Source organism: Oncorhynchus kisutch, linkage group LG17 (genome assembly GCF_002021735.2).
Source record: "Oncorhynchus kisutch isolate 150728-3 linkage group LG17, Okis_V2, whole genome shotgun sequence".
NCBI classification, from domain to species: domain Eukaryota; kingdom Metazoa; phylum Chordata; class Actinopteri; order Salmoniformes; family Salmonidae; genus Oncorhynchus; species Oncorhynchus kisutch.
In genome coordinates this window covers 73139874-73161338 of record NC_034190.2, presented here as the reverse complement: position 1 = coordinate 73161338, position 21465 = coordinate 73139874, and the positions used below count along the sequence as shown (strand labels likewise).

General features: G+C 43.4%; 1 protein-coding gene across 3 annotated transcripts in view; it reads left to right on the top strand.

Annotated features, from left to right (window-relative positions):
* Positions 1 to 21465, top strand: part of itih6 (inter-alpha-trypsin inhibitor heavy chain family member 6) — a 32755-nt gene that overhangs the window by 9278 nt on the left and 2012 nt on the right. Inside the window, exons 4-17 of one of the 3 annotated variants that reach the window (XM_031794552.1) lie at positions 5813 to 5923; positions 6225 to 6472; positions 7314 to 7483; positions 7645 to 7761; positions 8167 to 8338; positions 8551 to 9011; positions 9160 to 9514; positions 10244 to 10372; positions 19557 to 19589; positions 19910 to 19927; positions 20107 to 20148; positions 20293 to 20316; positions 20430 to 20480; positions 20568 to 20681. In XM_031794552.1, the coding sequence (XP_031650412.1) occupies positions 5813 to 5923; positions 6225 to 6472; positions 7314 to 7483; positions 7645 to 7761; positions 8167 to 8338; positions 8551 to 9011; positions 9160 to 9514; positions 10244 to 10372; positions 19557 to 19589; positions 19910 to 19927; positions 20107 to 20148; positions 20293 to 20316; positions 20430 to 20480; positions 20568 to 20681 (2045 nt within the window). Of the gene's footprint in view, positions 1 to 5812; positions 5924 to 6224; positions 6473 to 7313; positions 7484 to 7644; positions 7762 to 8166; positions 8339 to 8550; positions 9012 to 9159; positions 10373 to 19556; positions 19590 to 19909; positions 19928 to 20106; positions 20149 to 20292; positions 20317 to 20429; positions 20481 to 20567; positions 20682 to 21465 lie in introns of all 3 variants that reach the window. The other 2 variants (XM_031794551.1, XM_020506864.2) reach the window with 2 other exon arrangements.

Below are 21465 nucleotides of genomic sequence, written 5' to 3'. Positions count from 1 at the left end.
GAACACTAAGGTAACCTGCCTAAATGACTACCGACCCATAGCACTCACGTCTGTAGCCATGAAGGGCTTTGAAAGGCTGGTCATGGCTCACATCAACACCATTATCTCAGAAACCCTAGACCCACTCCAATTTGCATACCGCCCCAACAGATCCACAGATGATGCAATATCTAATGCACTCCACACTACCCTTTCCCACCTGGACAAAAGGAACACCTATGTGAGAATGCTATTCATTGACTAGAGCTCAGCTTTCAACACCATAGTGCCCTCAAAGCTCCTCGCTAAGCTAAGGACCATGGAACTAAACACCTCCCTCTGCAACTGGATCCTGGACTTCCTGACGGTCTGCCCCCAGGTGGCGAGGGTAGGTAACAACACATCCACCACGCTGATCCTCAACACAGGGGCCCCTCAGGGGTGCTTGCTCAGTCCCCTCCTGTACTCCCTGTTCACTCATGACTGCATGGCCAGGCACGACTCCAACACCATCATTAAGTTTGCCGATGACATAACAGTGGTAGGCCTGATCACCAACAACGACGAGCCAGCCTATAGGGAGGAGGTCAGATACCTGGTCGTGTGGTGCTAGGACAACAACATCTCCCTTACGGGACAACAAGCATACCGTACGATTATTTGAGAACATAGCCCAGCAGACAAATCATTACAAACAGTAACCAGCAAATTAGAAGAGTTACACAAGTCAGAAATAGAGATACAATTTATCACTTGCCTTTGATGATCTTCATATGGCTGCACTCAGAAGACATTAATTTATTCAATAAATGTTATTTTTGTTCGATAAAGTCTCTTTATATCCAAAAACCTCTGTTTTGTTTGCGCGTTTTCTTCAGTAATCCACAGGCTCAAACACAGTCACAACAGGCAGACAAAAAAATCCAAATAGTATCCGTAAAGTTCATAGAAACATTTCAAACAATGTTCATAATTAATCCTCAGGTTGTTTTTAGCCTAAATAATCGATAATATTTCAACCGGACAATAACATCGTCAATATAAAAGGTAAACAAGAAAGGCACTCTCTCGGTCGTGCGCATGAAAAAGCTCTGACACGGCAGGGTCCACTCATTCAGACTGCTCTTACTCCCTCATTTTTCAGAATACAAGCCTGAAACAATTTCTAAAGACGGTTGATATCTAGTGGAAGGCATAGTATACATTAATGGATACTGTAATGGCATTGATTAGAAAACTACAACAAACAAAATAAATCCTACTTCCTGAATGGATTTTTCTCAGGTTTTCACCTGCCAAATCAGATCTGTTATACTTACAGACACTATCTTAACAGTTCTGGAAACTTTAGAGTGTTTTCTATCCACATCTACCAATTATATGCATATCCTATCTTCTGGGGCTGAGTAGAAGGCAGTTTAATTTGGGCACGCTTTTCATCCAAAATTTCCAAAAGCTGCCCCCTACCCAGAGAAGTTAAACTCAGGATTCTGTAAAGGCCTACCCCAATGAGGATATGTGTTTACTTTTAGCTTCCTGTGCCAATGGAAGTGCATTACATTGGGGTCAAAAGGGCTGCTTCGAAGGGTTAAGAAAGTCACATATTTCCAAAACTTCAATGTGTGATTAGGCAACCCTCATGAACTTTAAATCAGTCATTTATCCCATCAGATTTCCAAGAAAAACTCACACACAGCAAGGATGGAATGACACACTGTGGAGCTTACAGACACACAGAGCCTGCAATAGTTACCTTTGTTCGAACTATCAAAGAACCGTCAGACCTAGAGCTCTGAAACTTTAGAAACCTGTTCTAGAGCTCAAGTTGATAGTGCACGGTGAGTTATGTGGCTCTAGAAGGTTCTCAGACCTAGAAACAGCCTGGTACATTTGCAATAACTTCAATTCATTTTGACCATCAAGAAAATGACGACATTTAGAAAAGTCCCAGAGTTGGAAAACTAGGTGTATTGAAACTGCCTCGGCCCATAGAGACGGACCCTAACATTTCTGTCCGATAGCTCATTCAAGGACCCCGTAGCAAAGCCCGGAAAATGTGGATTTTCAGCACCAATTAAGATCACTGCTCGGGCTCCATATGACCTATCGAGCCGAAACTCGGGATTTGGGGTCGCCTCACATAGGCCTACACATAATGTCAGAACTGGAACCGCAGCTAGAACGTAACTATGTGTTTTATGTTTTTATTATGGTTTAAACTGAAGGCGCTGTGAATTATGGGCCTGCTCTGAAATATGTAATAGTTGGCTTCTAAACGAGTTGTAAAAAGTGGGTTTGGTGTCAGATGGTATCAGTTTGGTGTCAGAATGATATCTATTTGACGATGGACGATGACTTGCTGGCTGACTTTTGTACATTTGCAATATGTTTAACCTCTAGCGACGAGCAATCCTGTATCCGGGAGCGTAATCATAGCCTCAAGCGCATTACCATAACGCAACGTTTCCTATTCATGAAAATCGCAAATGAAATGAAATAACTATATTCAAACACAAGCTTAGCCTTTTGTTAACAACACTGTCATCTCAGATTTTCAAAATATGCAGTACAGCCAACGCTAGACAAGCATTTGTGTAAGTTTAGCATAATGCTATGCTAGGCTGTGCTGGCAGCAGGCAACATTTTCACAAAAATAAGAAAAGCAACCAAATTAAATCATTTACTTTTGAAGAACTTCAGATGCTTTCACCCAGGAGACTCCCAGTTAGATAGCAAATGTTCCTTTTTTACAAAAATTATATTTTTGTAGGAAAAAACTTTTTTCAAAATTTCCTCCATAATATCGACAGAAACACGGCAAACGTTGTTTAGGATCCATCCTCAAAGTGTTTTTAACATATGTATTCAATAATATATCTGTGGAGGCAGTTGGTTTCTCATAAGAAACTATTGGAAAAATGGCTACCTCAGTATTTTACGCAACGTTTTCTCCGGGAGACACCATGCGTCCACTCGCCCTATATGGTCTCTTACAGCCATTCTCCAATGGAAATGCCTAAAAAGACGTCTTGTGCAAAACGTAAGCTGACTCCTAGCTCCTTCACAGCCATATAAGGAGTCATTGGCATGAGGCTGTTTCAAAAAATGCGTCACTTCCTGATTGGATTTTTATCTGGGATTCGCCTGTAACATCAGTTCTGTGGCACTCACAGACAATATCTTTGCAGTTTTGGAAGGTCAGAGTGTTTTCTTTCCAAAGCGGTCAATTATATGCATAGACAAGCATCTTTTCGTGACAAAATATCTTGTTTAAAACGGGAATGTTTTTCATCCAAAAATTTAAATAGCGCCCCCTATATCCAAGAAGTTAAAAAGTGATGAACCATCACCAAATTGACATTCTGAAATCAACACCAACAAGCAATGGAGAGGAACCAGAATCACTGCCCGGCCATCCCAAATTCTTCGGGACAGTACAGTTTGGTAATTTTGGACGTTTTTCAAAAGATCGTAAAACAATGACAGAGTCCCACTTCTCTCATGTCACCATCGAGCAATGTAGAGGAACCACTATCACTGCCCGGCCATCCCGAGTTCATCGGGCCAATCAATTTGGCATTTCTGCAGTATTTTTGAGTATGTCAAATTCATTGATGGTAAATGCCTATTGAAACATATTGCAAATGGACTGTACATTTGCAATAAGATTCAACAGTGAAAAAACATCACCAAATGGACATGATGAAATCAACACAACGAGCGATGGAGAGGAACCACTATCACTGCCCAGCCATCCCGAGTTCATTGGGCCAGTCAATTTTGCATTTCAGCAGTATTTTTGAGCATGTCAAATTCGTGATGTAAATACCCATTGAAGCATATTGCAAATGGACAGCCGTGCACCTGGTGATTGGAATGGGTTCCCAAGAGCACATTTTAAAAATGTTTTTTAATGGCTTAAGAGGGTAGCAAGGGGTCTATGGTTGGGTAGGGAGCACCCTCCACCCGAGCCCACCCAATAGGGGGCGCCCCTGGTTATTTTGAACACTTAAAAAAAAATTGTTAAACAACAGATTCCAACTTCTCCCTCATCATACATGACAAATAGACCATCTAGGTTGATTCATGGCTTAACATAGTTCACTGACTTTTGGGTTTGGAAACCGACTTCCTATGATCGTACATGGAAAATGGACATAACATCCTGATTTGCCACTCTCAATATTTTCATATTGCATTTGGACATTTCTTATGGCATTTGGCAATGGTTCACTGACTTTTGACTTTGACTTTTGACTTCCTATGAAATCATATTGCAAATGGACAAAACATATGCCTTATGAACAAGTTTTTTTTAAATGACAATAAAATATGACAAAGGTATGTTCATACAGTTCTTATACATGTATAATTGTCAAAAATATCTAAAGAATTTTCGAAAAACGGTCCAGAAAGCACTTTTTTAGAGGGTGATACATTTTTTATTTTGTTTTCAAATTGTCTAAATTTCACCCTTGGGTCTTGACTTGATGTGCATTTGCAGTATGACAATTTACTGTGGAGCTCGCTCGCCATCTTTTGGATTTTTGCTGTGTGACACATGGCATTAGCCATATGACATTTGCCATATGACATTTGCCATAAGCTTTCAATGATCTGCTGTCCATTTGAGTGTTATTGGACATCATGTATATATATATTTTTTTAACCTTTATTTAACTTCTATATCAAGCGGCAACAGTGAGAGACTTATTTCTGGAAAGGCACAGACCTGGATAGCATGACAGAACTTTACAGACTGTCTCTGCAATAGATTGCAACTCCACCCCCGTTGGCAGTTCTGTCTTGGTGGAAAATGTTTTAGTTGGGGATGGAAATTTCTGAATTTTTGGTGGCCTTCTAAGCCAGGATTCAGACATGGCTAGTACATCAGGGTTGGCCGAGTGTGCTAAAGCAGTGAATAAAACAAACTTAGGAGGAGGCTTCTGATGTTAACATGCATGAAACCAAGGCTTTTACGGTTACAGAAGTCAACAAATGATAGCGCCTGGGGAATAGGAGTGGAACTGGGGGCTACAGGGCCTGGGTTAACCTCTACATCACCAGAGGAACAGAGGAGGAGTAGGATAAGGGTACGGCTAAAGGCTATAAGAACGGGTCGTCTAGTGGGTTGGGAACAGAGAATAAAAGGAGCAGATTTCTATGCGTGGTAGAATAGATTCTTTTGCATAATGTACAGACTATGGTAGGATGTGAGTACAGTGGAGGTAAACCTAGGCGTTGAGTGACAATGAGAGAGGTTTCGTCTCTGGAGGCACCAGTTAAGCCAGGTGAGGTCTCCGCATGTGTTTGGGGTGGGACAAAGAGCTATCTAAGGCATGTTGAGCGGGACTAAGGGCTCTACAGTGAAATAAAACAATAAGATCTAGCCAAGACAGCAGTAGACAAGGCATATTGACATTAGAGAGAGGCATAAAGCATTCACAGGTGTTGATCAGGCGAGCTAAGACAATTGGCGAAGGAGGTATTGTAGCCCTAGAATTAGTTGGTTTATGGGCCTAGCTCGAGGCTAGCTCAATGCTAGCTGGTGCTTGCTTTGGGACAAAGATGTCTAAGATGTCCTCCATCTTAGTCCAACTCGAATGCTGTGAAGTACAGTATATTATTGTTTTTATTTTTTGTAACACGTGACTGATAATACAAATAGTTACCATAAAGGAAAGTACATTTATGGTAAAGGAAAGTCTATTTACTGTCAATAAACCTTGACGTTTTCAATCTATGAGACCAAAGCATGTTTGTTCACATAGTCGGACCATTATGAGTTACCCAGAGGGCTATTTTACTTTATTTCTGTCCTCTTATTCCACAGCACCTCCAATGACAAAGTGTACATCGCCCAGGTGAAGGAGAGGAGTGTCGCCAGGAAGATGTATGACGCAGCCAAGAAACAAGGAAAAACAGCTGGACTTGTTGCCACCAAGTCAGTCTGAAAAAGTATTTGATACCACGTTCACTCTTTGATATGCGTTTTATTCAGATTTCTATGTTTTGTGTGAAAGAGTAAGAAACTACTTCCATTTTTCTCTAGATTTTCTGCAGTACAAATCAAACATCCATCACCCACCCACCACATCCACTCACATCTTTCTATCACTTTAGTCTGGATCCTACTCCATTCCATCAATGCTCTCTCAGCCATTCTTTCAGGTTCACCATAGACCACTGACACCATCACTCCAATACTGTCTCTCTCTGTTGTTTCTCCTCTGCTGTGGTCTCAGAGAGAGGGAGATCGAGAAGTTCCGAGTGGCGGTGAGTGTTCCCTCGGGGACCCGGATGTCCTTCTCTCTGTCCTACGAGGAGCTGCTGCCCCGCAGGTTGGGTCGCTATGAACTGACCCTGGGTCTGAGGCCTGGAGGACTGGTGACTAACCTCACCCTGGACGTCAGTATTGCAGAGAGGACAGGACTCAGCTTCATCAAGGTCCTCCCGCTGAAGACCAGTCGACTGCTCTCCAACACTGTCACAGGTAACATAGGAAAAGACAACCATCAATGTTCATTGTCAAAGTAGTAGTACTAGTTGTAATACAATCAGAATGTTTAGGGCATCAGTTTGAGCAAGTCAGGGCGCAAAATCACTAATGGCAGGTAGCCCAGTGGTTACAGCATTGGGACGAGCATTGAGACGGTAACCGAAATGTTACTGGTTGGAATAGCTGAGCCGATAAGGTGAAAAATATTGAGCAAGGCACTTAACTCTAAATTGCTCCAAGGCTGCGGTACTACTATGGCTGACCCTGTAAAACAACACGTTTCACTGCACCTATCCGGTGTGTGATGTTAGGTTCTAATTTTCAGAGTACAAACTCAACGGACACTATGGAAGCTTCAAGCCAAGTTTATTCTGCCCAGAGGGTCAATACAACTGCATTAAACAAAAAACATGGTTTCCCCCATGGTAGTATGCATACCCACTTTGGGTGGAGTCTCCTCCTTATCGCTAAACATTGCATCATTATTGCTAGTCAGGGAGCTGAGTGATATGGGCCTTAAATGGTTCTTCCCCTTGTCAGTACTGCCACATGTGACCATGTTCCCTGCACTCAGCCCCTCCCAAGCTTCATTATGGCACCCCTCATGTCTCTTTTATAACTAATGATTAATTATAGTTAAAGCTCAGAAACCAAACCTATCAGTGACAATTAAACTTAAAAAATAACAATGAGTAGTTATTGTATAGTAGGGTGATTTGTGTTTTTGTGATTGTGTGCAGTCTGACTTCAACACACTGTAGTATATCTCAAACATGCACAATGACTGTCTGTGAACTGACTGGGTGTTCTCTGGCCTCCCTTCTCTTCCATCCAGGTGAGTCTGAGGCTCCAGCCTCCACCCAGGTCCAGCAGAACCCTCTTTGTGCTCGTGTGCACTACAGCCCCAGCCTGCAGCAGCAGAGCAGTGCCTCTTCTAAGGGACTCAACGCTGACTACATCATCCAGTACGATGTAGAACTCAGTGACCTCATTGGGGACATACAGGTCATCACACACACACACACCCATGTATGCACGCTTGCACAAGCATTACACACTGTCTAGGACCAAAGTCCTACACAACAAATGCTGTACAAATGACAGTATCTAGTGAGACAATAATCTCATCAAGTGAGTTATCATTCTCTTCTTTTGGCCTCTCTCAGGTGTTTGATGGATACTTTGTCCACTACTTTGCACCTCGGGGGCTTCCTGTTGTCCCCAAGGATGTCATCTTTGTCATTGATGTCAGTGGCTCCATGATTGGCACCAAGATCAAACAGGTACAGTAGAAGTATTACAGATGTATTTATTTATTTGACCTATATTGTCACAGCAAAATAATGCAGCAACAGGATTTGAACGTTTAGTCCATAATGTTGCTTGATCGGTGGTTAGGCTATTAGCTTGACAAAAGTATGCTACATGAAAAGTGCAATATTGTTAATATACAGTAACCGTGTGTTAGTGTGGGTTTTCAGTGAATTTGTGTAAATCACGAAGCTCATCTGCATTTCCTGCAAAATTCCCAGCTACAAAAGTGATCAAATTAAGATCCTACACCTGTACCTCTTTCACATTGCACCCAGCTGCACCCCATTCATTTAGACAAGAATGACAACATTGACTCTACATTATATAGATCAATAAATTATCCTTTCTCTTCTCTCTGCATTTGTGTGGACCAGACAAAGCAGGCGATGTCCACTATCCTGGGGGACCTGCGTGAGGAGGACCACTTCAACATCATCACTTTCTCAGACAAGGTCCACACCTGGAGGAAGGGTCGCACAGTGAGGGCCACGCGGATTAACATACGCGACGCTAAGGACTTTGTCAAGAGGATCATCGCTGAAGGATGTGAGTGGGATTGAGTCTGATGTACTTGAATTGCAATATATCTGCAGCAACTTGACAAGACCATGAAAACACTGTCGGTATTTCTCTCTTCTTCATTCCATTCCATCTTCTGACTCCTCTTTTTCATCCTCTTCTGCATCCTCCATTCCTTCCACCTTCACCCCTCCCTCTCTGCTCCACGCCTCCTTCCCATTTGTCCCTCTATCCTCCAGGGACCAACATCAATGCAGCCCTCCTCTCAGCCGCCCAGCTGGTCAACCCTCCCTCCTCCTCCGGTGGTACCCGCCGGGTTCCTCTGGTCATCTTCCTGACAGACGGTGAGGCTACCATCGGCGTGACATCCGGTGACTTCATCCTGAGCAACGCTAAGAGCGCCCTGGGGGCCACCTCTCTGTTCGGCCTGGCTTTCGGGGACGACGCCGACTTCCCTTTGCTACGGCGCCTGGCACTGGACAACCGCGGCGTGGCGAGGATGGTGTACGAGGATGCGGACGCCGCACTCCAGCTGAAGGGATTCTACGATGAGGTGGCCAGCCCGCTACTGTCAGACATCCAGCTGACCTACATGGACGACCAGGCCTTTGACGTCACACGCTCCCTCTTCCCTAACTACTTCCAGGGCTCCGAGCTGGTGGTCACTGGGAAGGTCAAGCCAGGGGTCAGGGACCTGAAGGTTTGTGTCATTTAGATCATGTTGCTTGATCTGTGTTTGTCAATTGTTTATACCAGAAGATGAAAGGAAATGTCCACTTGAATTATTCATATTGTAATGGGCAATAAAGATGTATCTTCTCTTCTCTATTTTTGGATTTTCATCTCAGGTGTCTCTGACGGCCAGTGGCTCCAAGCAGAAGGTGAAGGTGGAGAATGAGGTGTTGGTATCTAATGGAGAGGGGAATAGGACAGTGCTCTCTATGGGCTGCCCTGGGGGCATGGATGGGATCCCCAGCTTTGTACGGCGTCTCTGGGCTTACTTCACTATCAAAGAGCTGCTGCTGGCCAAACTGAACACCACTGACCCTAACATACAGAAACTGCTGGGAGAGAAGGCCACCAACCTCTCCCTCAAGTACAACTTTGTCACTCCTGTTACTTCCCTCGTTGTAGTTAAGCCTGATGCCGATGAAATTCCTACCTCAGCGTCAACTACAACGGTTCGACCCACCACCACCACAGGTACTACAACAACCACAGTAGCCCACACACCTGCCACCAACATAGCCTCCTCAATCCATGTGAAAAAGCCCAGGATGATCAAAGCTAAACCAGACCCTCTTGTCACAAAGCCTCCACCTCTCCAACCATCTCAACCCAGAAAGGGCTCCACCCCACCAACAAAACCCAACCCAGTGAAAACAGTGGCTCCACCATCCCCCAAGAAAACCACTACAACTACCACCCCCAGCCCCAGTGCTGTAAAAACCGTCCCTGTCCCTCTCTCAGGGAAAATCCCTACCCCTCCTCCCAGCTCTCCTAAAACTGCTCCTGCCCCTCCTGCCAGAATAGTCAGTACCCCCCTGCCCAACTATCTCAAAACAGCCACCGCTCCTGCACCTGGGAAAACCACCACCACAACCCCTGCACCCACCACAGTGAAGACCATCCCTACAACCACCACCACTACCACCCAACGCAAAACAGTAAAGACTACAGTCCCTACAACTGTGAAAACCACTACCACCACCACCTCAGTCAGAGCTGACCCAACCCCTGCTCCACAGCCTGGGAAACCCACTACGCCCCTGCCCATCTCTGTTAGAACAGCCCTCCCGCCAGTTAGAATATCCCTCTCATCCCTCTCATCCTTCTCTTCCTCAGAAAACGCCACCATGTCTGCCGCTGATGCCAACCAACCTCAGGTCACCACACACCTGTACAGTCTTAAGTATGTCCCCTCTACTCCAGCTCCACAGGGCAGTAACACAGACACAGACCCAGATGTGGACCAGATTGCCACCTTTGTCTCTGCCACGTTTTCCCCCATGCCAGGCGTTACAGACGGACCGAAACTGTGGGAGGCTGCAGGACTATTGGGTAGGTCTTCCACTTTCTACTGTCTATTTCACTTGGAACTCCAAAAAGCAGTATGCAAAGTATAGGCAAGGATACATTTTTACTGAATACCAGTATTGCATATTATATACATTTCTTTGTATCAGGTATTGAACTTACAGTCCATATTTTGTACCTGTCTATCAGAGAAGTACTAGTACAATAGCTAGAGGACTCCTGATATCGCCAGGAGTGAAAAGTATCATTTGTTTTGTCTTTATCTGTTGTGGTCTAGTACTGTATTTTTGCTAGCTATGGCCATCTACTTTAAGTGCTGCCTGTTTTCACAGTAGCATACTTGGTGTGAACTGCTGACTGCTTATAATTTTCTGATAGTTTTCACACATCAACCAGGATCAAGGGGCAGCGCAGTTTGTGACTTGTTTTGTAATCAGTGGCTGTATTGGGGGGGGAGTGGTTTCATCTCTCCTAGGCAATCAGCAATTAGTACAGGGTGTGGTGTTCTCCATCTCTTCTAAGCAATTAGCAATTATTGTTACTTCTTCAGTCTCCCCTGGTTTCACAGCAGCAGCTCTATGCGGCGGGTGTGTCAGTGGCGCTTTTGTCAAGGAAACAAAGGTGTTTTTTCCAAATAGTTCTGTGGAGTTGTTGGAGGAAGGAAAGAGAGAGAGGCGCTACACCCCACTCTCACTTGAGTATCTTACCTACGTAGTTATTTACAGATTATCTAATTTTGCTCTGTTGTAGCTTTGTCAAATATGTGTGTGTGATTTCAATACCTGTTCGGCACCACTCCCTGTAGGCTTTACAGATGTCCCCCACCCCTTGGCTGCAACCCGTCTAATTTAGTGTACCCTGTATGCACAACCCATGTGGAATTCCAGGTCTCTGGCAGTGTTTGGAACTGCTGATCTGTGGTCAAGAATGTTGAGTTCATCTCAGCCTATACTGCCCTTCAAACCCTTGACTTTTTTGGCCCTGACGGAGACATGGATCACTACAGAGAGCACTGCTACTCCAGCTGCTCTTTTTTTCACCTGACTATGTTTTCTCTCATAGTCTGAGAGCATCTGGTTGTGGAAATTTTCTCTGTTCTCCATCTCTCACCTGTCCATCTTCTCATTTGAATTCCATGCTGTCACTGTCACTTGTCATCTATCGTCCACCAGGTGCCCTTAGAGAGTTCCTCAATGAGCTTGACACCTTGATAAGCTAATTTCCTGACGATAGCTCACTGCTCTTTGTACTTGGTGACTTCCACCTCCCGACATCTGCCTTCAATTAATTTCTTTCCAAATCTCCCTTTCCCCTCCTTGCCTCTTGACCCCACCCTTTCACAATCCCCTCCAACTCACAAGGCAGATAATACGCTTGACCTCATCTTTACTAGAGGCTGTTTGCCTACTAATCTCACTGCAACCCCCCCCCCCCAACAGGTTTCTGATCACTTATTTCCTTTTTCCTTTTCTGTCTCCTTTCCTCCAACCCTAACCACTCAGCCCCTACCCAGATGGTCATGCATCTTCTCTCTCTCTCTTTCTTTCTCTCTTTCTCTCTCACTACTCTCTCCTCTTCTATTCTATCATCTCTCCATTCTTCTAAATCCTTCTCGCTTCTGTCTCCTGATTCCGCCTCTTTTCCCTTTCCGCATACTACGACTCACACTGTCCACTTTCCTCCCGGCCGGCTCGGCCCTCCTCTCCTGCTCCATGGCTGGGTGAGTCATTGTGAGTCTCCCTCCTCCCTATCTGCGGACAAAAAAGATGGACCACATCCGCTACTCATTCACTCAGCCTATTGAGTCCACTGGTCTCACTCACACAGAACTACCTTATGCCTTGACCTCTTGCTCCCCTCTCTCTCCAGATGACAGAGAGAGGGGAGAAAGCGCCATTGAGAAAATCAAAGATGGTAGCCAATCAGTTTGTATGTGTGATCCTTGAGATCCAAGTTTTAAGAGTTATGTTTTAATGACCCTGATCCTGTTTACAGAAGCACATACTTTTGATGTGGAGGCTGTATATAACAATTCTTTTTTAGATCTGTCTCTATTTTACAAAATATACTTGTACAAAGATTTTGGATTGAGAAGGCCTTTATTTTTTTCTACACCTTCCTGGAGTTGGAACTCACCGAGTCAGGAGTGTCTGTCTGCGTGCAAGGCCTGCTACGCGAGCACAGGTGCGCACTGAAGGCTAGGAGCGGAGTAGCGGTCAGATTGGAAAACCTGATGCACCTTGGGCGGTGGGAAAATCTACATTCTACAGTTGTGGCCAAAACTTTTGAGAATGATACAAATATGAATTTTTACAAAGTCTGCTGCTTCAGTTTGTATGATGGCAATTTGCATATACTCCAGCATGTTATGAAGAGTGATCAGATGAATAGCAATTAATGGCAAAGTCCCTCTTTGCCATGCAAATGAACTGAATCCCCCAAAAACATTTCCACTGCATTTCAGCCCTGCCACAAAATGATCAGCTGACATCATGTCAGTGATTCTCTCGTTAACACAGGTGTGAGTGTTGACGGGGACAAGGCTGGAGATCACTCTGTCATGCTGATTGAGTTTGAATAACAGACTGGAAGCTTCAAAAGGAGGGTGGTGCTTGGAATCATTGTTCTTCCTCTGTCAACCATGGTTACCTGCAAGGAAACGCGTGCCGCCATCATTTCTTTGCACAAAAAGGGCTTCACAGGCAAGGATATTGCTGCCAGTAAGATTGCACCTAAATCAACCATTTATCGGATCATCAAGAACTTCAAGGAGAGATGGTGTCAAGAAGGGCAGCAAAGAAGCCTCTTCTGTCCAGGAAAAACATCAGGGACAGACTGATATTCTGTAAAAGGTACAGGGATTGGACTGCTGAGGACTGGGGTAAAGTCATTTTCTCTGATATATCCCCTTTCTGATTATTTGGGGCATCCCGGAAAAAAGCTTGTCCGGAGAAGACAAGGTGAGCGCTACCATCAGTCCTGTGTCATGCCAACAGTAAAGCATCCTGAGACCATTCATGTGTGGGGTTGCTTCTCAGCCAAGGGAGTGGCCTCACTCACAATTTTGCTTAAGAACACGGACAGAACGGTACCAACACATCCTCCGAGATCAACTTCTCTCAACCATCCAGGAACAGTTTGGTGACGAACAACACCTTTTCCAGCATGTACCTTGCCATAAGGAAAAGGTGATAACTAAGTGGCTCGGGGAACAAAACATAGATATTTTGGGTCCATGGCCAGGAAACTCCCCAGACCTTAATCCCATTGAGAACTTGTGTTCAAACCTCAAAAGGCGGATAGACAAACAAAACCCCACAAATTCTGAAAAACTCCAAGCATTGAATATGCAAGAATGGGCTGCCTTCAGTCAGAATGTGGCCCAAAAGTTAATTGACAGCATGCCAGGGCAGATTGCAGAGGTCTTGAAAAAGAAGGGTCAGCACTGCAAATATTGACTCTTTGCATCAACTTCATGTAATTGTCAATAAATGCCTTTGATACTTATGAAATGCTTGTAATTATACTTCAGTATTCCATAGTAACATCTGACAACAATATCTAAAGACACTGAAGCAGCAAACTTTGGAAATCAATATATGTGTCATTCTCAAAACTTTTGGCCACGACTGTAGACAACGTCTACTGGTCGTTGCACACTTGTGCTGAAATACCTCTAAAAACTGACATTATGTATCTGTTACTGTGCTTGCTCTTTACTCAATGCCATCATGGATTAAATGGGCTGAATGATCAATGGGTGACTGAATTATCTTTGCCTTATGCCCTACAATTTGCAAACGCTCTGAGACCATAATGTCAATACCACCAGGAACTTGGTCTCTCTCTGCAATTGCATTTGTACCACTCTCAAACGCGACTGGACCTACACTTGATGACCTACTTCCAAAATCTCAAACTATTGAATGACAAAAATAATTCTCTGTCAAAAGACTGTTTTATTGACAATAGTGCTGGCTCCACCAAGTCCTCACGCATTGGACAACAGATTTATTGTTATGCTTTTATTGTTGATCTCTGGTAATGTGTGACCAATCCCTGGGCCGGTAGATACCATGCGATCTCTACCGACTCCCTATGATTTCAAAAACAGAGCAGGTTTTGGCCTCTTGCATGTTAATGTCAGACGTCTATTTCCAAAAAATAGACATGATTAGAATATGGGCCAAAATGACAAATGCAGACAATGGCTTTATCAGAAACTTGTGTCAAATAACTCGATTTCCATTGATGGGTACACGGTTTTTAGAACGGATCGGATGAGTAAAGGAGGAGGGGTTGCAATTCATGTTAAATCCGAGTTTAACACCTCTGCAATTCTCTCGATTACCAAAGCCAAACATTTTGAATTGCTTGCGGTTAAAGTGAACGCAAACTCAACCAAAAACAACTGTGTTTATTTTCAGCAAACTTAACATGTGTAAATATTTGTATGACCATAAGACACAACAACTGAGACATAAACTGAACAATTTCCACAGACCTGTGACTAACAGAAATTGAATAATGTGTCCTTGAACAAAGGGGGGTCAAAATCAAAAGTAACAGTCAGTATCTGGTGTGGCCACCAGCTGCATTAAGTACTGCAGTGCATCTCCTACTCATGGACTGCACCAGATTTGCCAGTTCTTGCTGTGAGATGTTACCCCAGTCTTCCACCAAGGCACCTGCAAGTTCCCAGACATTTCTGGGGGGAATCACCCTAGCCCTCACCCTCCAATCCAACAGGTCCCAGACGTGCTCAATGGGATTGAGATCTGGGCTCTTCGCTGGCCATGGCAGAACACTGACATTCCTGTCTTGCAGGAAATCACGCACAGAACGAGCAGTATGGCTGGTGGCATTGTCATGCTGGAGGGTCATGTTAGGATGAGCCTGCAGGAAGGGTACCACATGAGGGAGGAGGATGTATCCCTGTATTGCACAGGGTTGAGATTGCCTGCAATGACAACAAGCTCAGTCCGATGATGCTGAGACACACCGCCCCAGACGATGACAGACCCTCCACCTCAAAATTTATCCCGCTCAAGAGTACAGGCCTCTGTAATGCTCATTACTTCAACGATAAACGCAAATCCGACCATCACCCCTGGTGAGACAAAACCACTTTTTGCCAGTCCTGTCTGGTCCAGCGACGGTGGGTTTGTGCCCATAGGCGCCATTGTTGCCGGTGATGTCTGGTGAGGACCTGCCTTACAACAGGCCTACACGCCCTCAGTCCAGCCTCTCTCGGCCTATTGCGGACAGTCTGAGCACTGATGGAGGGATTGTGTGTTCCTGGTGTAACTCGGGCAGTTGTTGTTGACATCGTGTACCTGTCCCGCAGGTGTGATGTTCGGATGTATCAATCCTGTGCATGTGTTACGTGGTCTACCACTGTCCGCTATGTCTCCCTGTAGCACTGTTTTAGGCATCTTACAGTTCCAATATTGCCATTTATTGCCCTGGCCACATCTGCAGACCTCATGCCTCCTTGCAGCATGCCTAAGGCATGTTCACACAGATGAGCAGGGTCCCTGGGCATCTTTCTTTTGGTGTTTTTCAGAGTCAGTAGAAAGGCCTCCTTAAGTATCCTAGGTTTTCATAACTGTGACCTTAATTGCCGACCGTCTGTAAGCGGTTAGTGTCTTAACGACCGTTCCACAGGTGCATGTTCATTAATTGTTTATGGTTCATTGAACAAGCATGGGATCCAGTGTTTAAACCCTTTACAATGAAGATATGTGCAGTTATTTGGATTTTTACTAATTATCTTTGAAATACAGGGTCCTGAAAAAGAGACGTCTCCACATCACTGTTGTCGGCTTCTACAGACCGGCTTTGGGAGGCGCACTAAACTCTTTCAATGTCATGCACAAGTTAAATGACTCAATTTGTTTTTTAAAAATGAGATTTGAACTGGGACATGCTTACATCTGTCTGGCTTTAGATCGGGGCACAGCACCACAACTGCAGCTGTGGCAAATGACATTAATGCGCTTGATAAAAAGCAACATTGCTGCTCCGTTTGTGGATTCATCAAAGGCCTTTGATTCAGTTGACCATGAACTGTTGCTCGCTAGACTCAGAAACATTGGTCTCAGTGAAGAGGCAGTAAATTGGTTTAGGAATTCTTTCTGACAGAAAACAATGTGTATATACTGATAATTAAAAGTCTAGCTTTCTTGAGATTTAATATAGGTGTGCCCCAGGGTTCCATTTTAGCTCCAGTGTTCTCAATTTTTATGAATGAATTGGGAAATGGGATACAACCAGCAAAGTTACATCTATATGCAGATACAGTCATATATTCATGTGCTCCTTCTCTGGTTCAGGCTGTTGATGAGCTCCAGACTGCTTTTAAGTCAATGCAGGCCTCCCTTTATGGTCTTGAATGTACAAAAAACTAAATTCATGACCTTTACCAGAGCTAGAACTCTGCCAGAGAAGGTTAGCATTGTCACATCTGGTGGCTTATCCATTGAAAAAGTGTCATCCTACAAATACCTAGGTATTTGGTTGGATGACAAGTTGTCCTTTAAAGTTCATGTAGATAATCTTGTGACAAAGCTTAAATTGAAACTGGGTTTTTATTTTCTTAAGGCTTGCTTCCATCTTTTGGCTAGAAAGTAGCTTGTTCGGGCCATTTTTCTCTTTAATTGATTATGGTGACTTGCTGTACAGTGCCTTGCGAAAGTATTCGGCCCCCTTGAACTTTGCGACCTTTTGCCACATTTCAGGCTTCAAACATAAAGATATAAAACTGTATTTTTTTGTGAAGAATCAACAACAAGTGGGACACAATCATGAAGTGGAACGACATTTATTGGATATTTCAAACTTTTTTAACAAATCAAAAACGGATAAATTGGGCGTGCAAAATTATTCAGCCCCCTTAAGTTAATATTTTGTAGCGCCACCTTTTGCTGCGATTACAGCTGTAAGTCACTTGGGGTATGTCTCTATCAGTTTTGCACATCGAGAGACTGACATTTTTTCCCATTCCTCCTTGCAAAACAGCTCGAGCTCAGTGAGGTTGGATGGAGAGCATTTGTGAACAGCAGTTTTCAGTTCTTTCCACAGATTCTCGATTGGATTCAGGTCTGGACTTTGACTTGGCCATTCTAACACCTGGATATGTTTATTTTTGAACCATTCCATTGTAGATTTTGCTTTATGTTTTGGATCATTGTCTTGTTGGAAGACAAATCTCCGTCCCAGTCTCAGGTCTTTTGCAGACTCCATCAGGTTTTCTTCCAGAATGGTCCTGTATTTGGCTCCATCCATCTTCCCATCAATTTTAACCATCTTCCCTGTCCCTGCTGAAGAAAAGCAGGCCCAAACCATGATGCTGCCACCACCATGTTTGACAGTGGGGATGGTGTGTTCAGGGTGATGAGCTGTGTTGCTTTTACGCCAAACTGTGTTTTGCATTGTTGCAATTTTGGTTTCATCTGACCAGAGCACCTTCTTCCACATGTTTGGTGTGTCTCCTAGGTGGCTTGTGGCAAACTTTAAACAACACTTTTATGGATATCTTTAAGAAATGGCTTTCTTCTTGCCACTCTTCCATAAAGGCCAGATTTGTGCAATATACGACTGATTGTCCTATGGACAGAGTCTCCCACCTCAGCTGTAGATCTCTGCAGTTCATCCAGAGTGATCATGGGCCTCTTGGCTGCATCTCTGATCAGTCTTCTCCTTGTATGAGCTGAAAGTTTAGAGGGACGGCCAGGTCTTGGTAGATTTGCAGTGGTCTGATACTCCTTCCATTTCAATATTATCGCTTGCACAGTGCTCCTTGGGATGTTTAAAGCTTGGGAAATCTTTTTGTATCCAAATCCGGCTTTAAACTTCTTCACAACAGTATCTCGGACCTGCCTGGTGTGTTCCTTGTTCTTCATGATGCTCTCTGCGCTTTTAACGGACCTCTGAGACTATCACAGTGCAGGTGCATTTATACGGAGACTTGATTACACACAGGTGGATTGTATTTATCATCATTAGTCATTTAGGTCAACATTGGATCATTCAGAGATCCTCACTGAACTTCTGGAGAGAGTTTGCAGCACTGAAAGTAAAGGGGCTGAATAATTTTGCACGGCCAATTTTTCCGTTTTTGATTTGTTAAAAAAGTTTGAAATATCCAATAAATGTCGTTCCACTTCATGATTGTGTACCACTTGTTGTTGATTCTTCACAAAAAAATACAGTTTTATATCTTTATGTTTGAAGCCTGAAATGTGGCAAAAGGTCGCAAAGTTCAAGAGGGCCGAATACTTTCGCAAGGCACTGTATATGAATGCAGCCTCCTCTGTCTTACAGAGACTGGACTCTGGTTATCATGCATCCTTGCATTTTATTACAAATGCCAAGTCACTCACCCACCATTGAACATTGTACCAAATGGTAGGTTGGACCTCACTTTATATGTGCAGAAAGATACATTTGTATGTGTTCATCTACAAAGCCCTTTTGGGTAAACTCCCTCTTTACCTCTGTAGTCTGGCCTCCTTCACCACCAGCAGTTACCATACCTGGTCTGCTAGGTGGTTGCTACTTAAAGTCCCCAGGACATTCACAGTATTAGGCAAGACTGCCTTTTCTTCTTGTGCACCAGAGGCATGGAATAGTCTACAATCCATGCTTCATCTAGATATGTTAGTGCCACTGAATTCATTTAAAAAATATTGTATGTTTTAATGATGTATTGATTGTTGCTGCCTTCTTGGCCAGGTCTCCCTTGAAAAAGAGACTGGGTCTCTTTTTTTCCTGGTTTAAAAAAAAAAAGGTTTATCCTGCAACGAGTGAAGTCTGGCCACCCGACAACCTGCCTGCTCAACCCCATCGCCTTCTCCAGACCATCTCTGGAGACCTCCTATTCGTCACTTCCCTCATCAACTCATCCTTGACCACTGTCTGCGTCCCCTCTGACTTCAAAATGCCTTGAGCTGCTCCCCTCCTCAAGAAACCAACACTCGACTCCTCTGATGTTAAACTATAGACCTGTATCCCTTTTCTTTCCAAAACACTTGTGTGCTGTCTCTGATCAACTCTCTCTCAAAGATCTTCTTGACTCTAACTGTATGTCGCTCTGAAAAAGAGCGTCTGCTAAATGACTCAAATGTAAATGTGCAATCGAATGCACCACAGGCACTGTACTATCAATCTGCCCTTAGTTGTGACATGTTCCACTTCTCTCCACCAGATGTCTCTACTTCCATTCAGCTCCAGAGAAAAGGTGAATCAAGCACACACTTAGCACCTTTTTCTCTATCTAGAACCTAAAAGGGTTCTTCGGCTGTACCCATAGGAGACCCCTTTGAAGAACCCTTTTTGGTTCTAGGTAGAACCCCTATGAGTTTCATGTAGGACCTTTGCACAGAGGGTTCTACCTGGAACCAAAAAGGGTTCTCCTTTGGGGACTGCTGGAATCCTTTTGGAAACATTTTTATGTAAGATTGTGCCAGTAGATTTAATCATTCTATTGCACAAAATGTATTAAGTGATGAAGTGGTGCTTTAAACTGTAATCTTTTTTTCCTCCCGGGTCTTCCTTTAGATATGGAGGTGGTTAAAGGTGAGTTCTCTCTTACTTCCCTGCCATGAAAAATAGATTCACTGTAACAACATAAATGTTGTATATTAAAATATGTTTCCCCTATAGAGATTCTGATGACAGCCCCCAGACCAGCTCAGGGAGAGGGTATGTTTTAACTGTCTGGTGTCTAATGATGTCCGTCTGATTTCATCTTTCAGATTATGATGCAACCTACGACAATGACCTTGACTATGATTCCTGTAAGTCATAGTTTCTAGATGTATATACATAAATGTGTGTGTGTGTGTGTATATAACTGTTTAGTTGTGTTGGCCATGTGGATACTTTGTTTCTAAGTCGATACAGATGTTTAACATCTTTTTTTGGAATTTGTATGTTTACAGGGGATGAATCAGCATCAAATCCTTGTAAGTATTTCTATGTAGTCTAGCATAAGATTAATATACTTCAGACCCAGGCTCTGACCTGTCATTGGTTTCAGTGCTTCAGATAGATGAGATTGCCACTGTTGTCCTTCCAGGGCCGGCCCCCCCCTCCAGACTGAGCTCTGTCAGAGTCTTCTCCTCTTCTGGTAAGGGGCCTACACGACATAACATATGACTGAAAGTTAATGTTTCTCACCTGTTTTTCTTAATGTCCAACATGTTTTATTCCGAAGTTGATGGAGACCCTCACTTTGTGGTCCAGCTCCCTAAACTGAAACAGAATCTGTGTTTCACGGTGGACGGCAGGGCCAACGATGTACTGAGACTGCTGGAAGACTCCGAGAGAGGTTAGTCAGCACAGACTACCAAGACAAGTCCAGAACTCTCATATTATATTACTGGCATGCAATTTCATTTTAGCAATGTGCCGTATAATTTGAGAAGCACACTGACATTGTATAGGAACTCATTAATACGAACACATGAATCCTGTTAATGCATATATATATATATATATATACATACATTAACAGGATTCATGTGTTCGTATTAATGAGTTCCTATACAATGTCAGTGTTGTAGTGTTATATATATATATACATACACACACACACACAGTGGGGAGAACAAGTATTTGATACACTGCTGACTTTGCAGGTTTTCCTACTTACAAAGCATGTAGAGGTCTGTACTTTTTATCATAGGTACACTTCAACTGTGAGAGACAGAATCTAAAACAAATATCCAGAAAATCACATTGTATGATTTTTAAGTAATTAATTTGCATTTTATCAAATACTTGTTCTCCCCACTGTCATATATATATGTATGTATGTATGTATGTATGTATGTATGTATGTATGTATGTATGTATGTATGTATGTATGTATGTATGTATGTATGTATGTATGTATGTATGTATGTATGTATGTATGTATGTATGTATGTATGTATGTATGTATGTATGTATGTATGTATGTATGTATGCATATATACATACATACATACATACATACATACATACATACATACATACATACATACATACACACACACACACACACACACACACACACACACACACACACACACACACACACACACACACACTGTGGGGCAAAAAAGTATTTT